We start from the raw sequence: 6157 nt of genomic DNA, 5'->3' as shown, positions 1-6157 counted from the left end.
GCCCTGAACCAAGTTCTCCGGGTGCCAACTTCAGCAAGTTGGGCATGAAACAGTTGGATGAGCTCGAGAGAGAGAGAAAGAAAGAGGGAGGGACAAAAAGAGGGAGAAAAAGAGAGATGTTGTCCATTCTGAATATTTTAACCGAGGGTTGGCTAACACATTGGAAACCTCTGGGTGAAGGATCATCTTTCCACGCACACACAAAAAAAGAAATAAAAACCTAGACTCTTTTTTTTTTTTTTTTTTCTTTAAAACTGGCCCGCAGGTGGGAAGATCTCCCACCTCTTCCAAACAAAGAAACCCAACAATTGGCTAAAACTAGAAAGAACACAGATGGGTCTGTCTGGTTTCTGCTCACTAGATGATCTGTCCGTTTAAGGCCTTCCTCCTCCGTTTTTCCTCTTTATTATTCCTTTTCCAGAGCGTCTGAGCAGGAGATGAGTCTGAACGGGATCACACCAACACTGTCCCCCTCTTGTTGCCGTCAGTTTGTTTTTTTTTTGTTCATTTGTTTGTCCGTGGAGTTATTTTTCTCTTTAATTTAACCAAGACCTGACTAAAACTGGAGCGCTCAGCCCAGCCTGTTCGTTCTCGCCGCGGTTTCTCCGGGGTACCACAAAGGTTCTTCACAAAACCTGGAACTTCCATGACGACGTCTGGTCCTTATAATCCAAGCAGTCAGCATTGAAGTTTAACTTCCAGGAGGCCGTTTGGTCTTTATAATCCAAGCAATCGGTGGTGGAGTTAAAGCCCAAACTGGAGGCTCCATAGCCCTGGGTGGAGAGGGAGGCTGGAGACTGGTTGAGGTGGCTGGTGACCGCGTTGGCACCCATGGGACTCAGGGTGGCCCCCGGCCCGGGCAGCTGGTGGTGCATAGGGGTCAAGTAAGATCCACAGTCCATCCCTCCGAAATAGGAGGTCGATCCAGCGTATCCTTGGCTGTAGCCCGAAGCCTGGGTGTAGGTCATGGGGTAGGATCTCTGCATGCAGGAGGAAGAGGTGGACAGCGGGTCTGAGAGCGGGGAGATGGACGCCGGGCTCCAGATGGACACGGGGGCGCTGCTGCTGGAAATGGTGGGGACGGAGGTGCTGGAGGGGGGAGTGAACTGCCCGCTGGTCCCGCTCTCCGAGCTCACTTCTCGGGCTGGAGAATTCTTCTTCTTGGCTGGCCGCACCTTGTTCTGGCCCCCGTTCTGCTGCTGCTGCTGCTGCTGCCGGCACTTGGCCCGGCGGTTCTTAAACCACACCTTGAGGCACAGACACGAGGGAGGGAGAGAGAAAAAGCCTGGGTTAGGGATGGGCAAACCCGAGGTGGAGAAGGGATGGAGGCACGGAGACCCAAAACTGTCCCCCCCCAAGAGCAGAGGGCTGCAGGCTGCTGCACAGAAAAGCTCCGGGGCTCCCCCTCCCTGAGATCATTAGCAGTAATAACAAGTGGAAATCACAAATCAAACTCCTTAATAAGGTCACTTTTTGGGGGAGAAGGGGAAACTCTTTGCTGTTTGCCAGCCGGGGACCCCCAGGAATCACTGTGTAAGGCCTAATGAAGTCGAGCCCTTAATTAGAAACAATAGAACATCAGAAAAGGGGGGAACAATTAGGGAAGCAGAGGTTCGGGATGGGGAGAGGGGTGAAGATGTCTCATTTACCCTCCAAACGGGCTCTCTGCTCTCACCCCCTGGGTCAGAATTGGCTCCTCAGCAGGGCCCAAGGGGGCTGGCTGCTCTGGGGAGGTTTTTGGGGGAGGAAGATGGGGTTTGGCACAGGGGTATCCCGATCCCAGCCACCACGCTCCATGGGGACGCGGCACCACACAGCCTCGGGAAGCCTGGTCAGAAGGCAAGTGGGAGTGGGAGGGATGGCTTTGGAGATGCCCTGCCCCTGCTGCTGGGGTGTTCTAGGTCCCAGAAGAGGCAAAAACATCCTGCCCTGCCAGCAGCACCTCCAAAATGCTGCCTGGATGGGGTCCCTGCAGAGCAGGCACAGCCCAGCCCCAGCAGAGGAGATCTCTCCACCAAGGCAGCCTCTCTCTTGCCCTCAGAGGGGCAGGAAGCCCCCAGTCTGTACTGGTGTGAGCTGGGATCCCAGTCTGGCCCAGCTCCAGGGATGTGCTGATCCCTGGGGAAGGAGGGGATCCTTTGTGGCTTCTGCAGGGCCCCCAGATGTCCGCAGGACAGGCTGGGATTTGGGGGTGCTGGGGATGGATGTGAGCTGGGATCCAGGAACTGCACATCACCCCTCGGTGCAGAGGGAGAAAGGGGGAGGCACACTCCAGCCCTGGGGGTGCAAAATGCCACCACATCCCCTCAGTAAACCCCCACCCCTCTCTGAGCCTCCTTCACCCCACCAGGGCTGGATTTGGCTTCAGGACTGGATCCATGCCCATAACCCATCCCCTGTGGGGCACAGGCCAGCCCCGGGTCCATTGGGCGTGGAGGGGCAGGGCAGGCAGGGCTCTCCGCGTCCTACCTGCACTCTGGACTCGGGCAGGTTGATTTTCAGGGCCACCTCCTCCCGCATGAAGATGTCGGGGTAGCGGGTCTTGGCGAAAAGAGCCTCGAGCACATCCAGCTGCGCCCGGGTGAAGGTGGTGCGCTCCCGCCGCTGCTTCCGCGGCGTGGCTGCGAACGGAGCCAGAGGCCCTGGCCGTCAGTCAGCGGCCCCTTGGACCCCGATGTGCCCTCCAGCCCCTTCCCCGGGGGGGTACCCACATTCCCTGCCCTCTCTCGGGGGTCCCTCAGCCGCCATAGCTCGGCAATCCCGACTCCGCATCTCCCCTGCATCCTTGGGAGCATCCTGGCCGCATCCCCATCCCGGGGCTCTGCCCTGTTTGCAGCCCCTTCCACCCATGAAATGTTGGGGGTGAGGAAAAGGGAGACAGAGGAACCCCACGCCCTCACCCACCCAAGCCAGCGTGATCCCTGGGCATGTTGTGCCTCCCAAAATCCCAGCGGAGCAAAAAAATAAAAAAATAAAAAAATAAAAAAAGGGGGAGGGAAGAGGGAAGAAAAACGTGGCTTACCGGGATAACCGACGGACGGGTGCAACAAATCCATGCCCGAGGTTGTGAGACTCAGGCCATTGACTGCGTAAGGTGGTTGCTTAAGATAAGACATCATGCTAAAGTTGTGGCGGGGAGGAGAGTTGGCCGAAACGCGGGCGAGGGGGAGCCGGCCGAGCGCCCTGCCTGCCCCGGGCGCTGCCTGCGGGAGCCGTCGGGCGCGGGGGGGCCGCCAGGTGCCTGCGCGGGAGGAAGAGGAGGGAGGAGTGCGGGGATGAAGGGGGAGTCAGGCCGGATCGCTGCCCCCCCCCCCCCTGCTTTTATCCCCTCTGCCTCTCCCCCCTCCCGTCAATCCTCCCGCTCGGACCCCAGCCGCATTCGGGAGCTGGGAGAGACTGACTAGATAAACGCATCTCTCCCCAAAAAGGGCGAGGAGGGGAGGGAAGGGAAGGGAAGGGAAGGGGGGGCACATCCCAGCCAGTAATTACTGCCCGAACAAAACCCCCCCATGCCTTCAACTGCCCGCATTGTGCGGCGGCCGGGGGCATTTGCATAGGATTCCCGGCCGGGCACCGGCTAATTGTCTCAAGCAAAACTTGATTGGGGCCATTGGCAGACACAAAGAACCCCTCGGCTAAATAAATAATGCAGATAACAAAGCCCAAGGGTGAGAAACAAAGAAACAATTCAAGAAACCTATCTCTCCACTAGTCTCTTGCAAGCACTTTAATTATCCCAGGTTTGGGCAACATTCAAACCTTCCCCCCTTCTCCCCCTTTTCCCCCTTCCCCCCGACGTTGCTGCATTTCAGAGCTCAAATGCCCGCTCGGGAAGAGCCAAACTTTTCTGCTCTCCCGCCATCATCAGTCCACGTCTGCAGTAATTTCCACCGGCCATTTGCACCTAATTAGTACTCCGGGTAATTAGATTTGGAGGCAAGTAACAGATTTATTAGGCTTTCAAGAAACTCTTGATGACGGAGCTGGAGCTAAACAAACACCTCGGTGCTGAGCGGCCCCGGGACAGCCCCGGCTCCGCCGGACCCTGCTCGGGCTGCCCCGACGGGACCGCGCTCTCTGCACCGGGGAACCCAAAGGGAGGACCCAAACACCGCCAAAAAAAAAAAAGATAAAAAAATTAAAAGTACGGCAATGAGTCAAACCGGGACTCCTAAAAAGGTTTAGGCTGGTTTTTCCAGCCTAAAATATTTTTTAAAAAAAGCTTTTTTGAGCAAACGCTCGCCCTTCCCTCCATTCCTAGTGGCCGTCGGGAAAACGAACTCCAGCGGAACTTTCTTCCCGAAACACCCCAAAACTCCGCGTTCCAGCCCAGCCGGCGCCCCGGGCGGGCCGAGCGCTGCCGGGGGACTCCCGGGAAAAGGGAAAGGGAAGCGGCGCGGAGCTTCCCCTTCTCCCTTCGGGGAAAAGGGAATTCACCGCGCACAACCGCGCTGCGCGGCGAAGGGAGCGCAGGGTCGGCTCCCCAATTTCGCATCGCCCCCCGGGGGAGGCCGAACGGGGACGGTCCTACCGAGGGGGGAGCCCCGCAAAACGCGCGGGAGAGCCAAGCGGGGCTTGCCGCCCGCTTCAAAACGAGCGCAGAAAATTAAAAAAAAAGAAAGAAAAATAGGATTAAAAAAAAATAAAAACACAACAACAACAACAAAAAAAAAAACCCGCAAACACCTCCTCCTCCTCCAAAACAAAACCAGCCCCAAAGCTCCGTTGGGTTAAATTCGGCGGCATCCCAGCGAGGCGCCAGCGCGGCGCGGCCGCCCGCGGAGCCCCTCGGCCGCGGCCGCGCATCCCGGGGCCGCCCGCCCGCGGCCCGCGGAGCAACGGCCGGGCTCGGCAATCTGTCACCTTCCCCCTCCGCCGCCGCCCCCCCGCCCCTCTCCGCGCACGCAGCCCGGCTACCAGTTGCTCTGCCCTCGCTCAATAATAATTACCCCGTCCGAGAATTAATTATAATAAATGTTTTCTTGATAAACTAACGAGATAATCCGCGCGGCACACGCTCCCTAATTACGGGGCACCGGCCGCGGCTCCGCGGCTCGCCCCGGTGATTAATGCGGGGCAGCGATCCGCGCCCGGGCGCGCAGCCTGCGCCCCTGCCCCGGCCGTGCCGCGGGGGGCAGGGGGAAAGGTGCCAAGGTAGAAAAGGGAATTTGTTTCCTTTTGTTTTGCAAACGACAGCCGCCTTCCCTGCCCTCGCCGCCGCGCTCCGACGAATTTATGACATTTTAAAAAATTCTAATTTGTTTAATTTTTAAAATTTTTTTTTTTTTTTTTCGCGCTGGAGGTGCTGTTTGGGGTGATATTTCCCAGCATGCGAATTTCCCCCCGGTGCAAAGGAGGTGGGGATGGACCCATCACCGGCTCTGCCGGGCGGTCCCCAGTGTTTCACCTCCGAACCTCCGCGCTGCTCCGCGGCCGCGGCTCCACCCCGGGACCGGGAGCGGCGTAACCGGGCTCGGCGGGCTCACCCGGCCGGCCACCAGCGCCCGCCCTTTTTTTTAAAAAATAGCATTTTTAAAGTGCTTTTCCCTCCCCACTTCTTTCTATATATATATTTTTTTTTTTTTTTAACTAGAGTTGCACCTTTTCAAAATAAATAAATAATAAGCCTCAACTTCTCTCAGCAGCCGAAATCGAAATAAAGCTCAGCAGCCGAGGAGGGTTTTAGTTCTAAAGAAACTTGTGCCGGTGCACAAGGACTTTTCCCGAGTTTCTCTTTGTCAGCGCGGTGCGAATGCAGAGGAGAGGCCGGGGCGCGTTACTCGCGGTCGGTGCCTTTAGGAAGCGCTTTCCCAAGGCACAAAAATAATTAAAATAAAATAAAATGAGGGAGGTGGATACCAGCTCCTGCCCCTCTCCTGCACGCCATCCCTGCCATCCTTTTCGCCCGCACCAAACCGTGAAGCTCCGGCCCTGAACGCCTTGAAGATTTCCCTCCCTGCGCTCTCCAGCCCGGCTTTCCCGGGCCGCGAGTGCTCAGAAACACCTTTGCAAAATTACTTTGCTGAGTCTCCGCATCGCGAGGAAGAAGAGGCAGAGGATGAAAGGGTTCTCAGGTAGGAGTCGGAAGAAGGGAGAAGAAATTCCTCCCCGTTTGTTTTTTGGGGTTTTGGTTGTTTTTCTTTTTTTCCCCTAATTT

General features: G+C 56.9%; 1 protein-coding gene across 2 annotated transcripts; it reads right to left on the bottom strand.

Annotated features, from left to right (window-relative positions):
• Positions 1–266: 266 nt before the first annotated feature.
• On the bottom strand, positions 267–3119 carry OTX2 (orthodenticle homeobox 2). 2 transcript variants are annotated; one of them, XM_054286787.1, is made up of 3 exons: positions 3023–3119; positions 2470–2642; positions 267–1247 (listed from the first exon to the last, which is right to left on the bottom strand). In XM_054286787.1, the coding sequence occupies exons 1-3, from the start codon at positions 3117–3119 to the stop codon at positions 627–629; spliced, it is 891 nt and encodes a 296-aa protein (XP_054142762.1). In that variant the 3' UTR covers positions 267–626. The 2 variants fall into 2 exon arrangements, with proteins under 2 accessions (XP_054142762.1, XP_054142763.1); XM_054286788.1 differs by having other exon boundaries at positions 2470–2621.
• Between the last annotated feature and the right edge of the window lie 3038 nt (positions 3120–6157).

This window comes from Melozone crissalis, unplaced genomic scaffold (assembly GCF_028551555.1).
Source record: "Melozone crissalis strain CALT ecotype California unplaced genomic scaffold, PUWL_Pcris_2 ptg000056l_1, whole genome shotgun sequence".
Classification (NCBI taxonomy): Eukaryota; Metazoa; Chordata; class Aves; order Passeriformes; family Passerellidae; genus Melozone; species Melozone crissalis.
The sequence above is the reverse complement of the archived record's forward strand: the minus strand, read 5'-3'. Positions and strand labels throughout refer to the sequence as shown.

What these genes read in the sequence shown, in the direction of transcription:
- OTX2 (XM_054286787.1), bottom strand. Translation starts at nt 3,119, where the DNA reads ATGATGTCTTATCTTAAGCAACCACCTTACGCAGTCAATGGCCTGAGT. An exon ending in CCCGTCCGTCGGTTATCCCG is followed by an intron (nt 2,643 to 3,022) that starts GTAAGCCACGTT and finishes ACTGACGGCCAG; the next exon opens with GGCCTCTGGCTCCGTTCGCA. An exon ending in TGCCCGAGTCCAGAGTGCAG is followed by an intron (nt 1,248 to 2,469) that starts GTAGGACGCGGA and finishes CTGTGCCTCAAG; the next exon opens with GTGTGGTTTAAGAACCGCCG.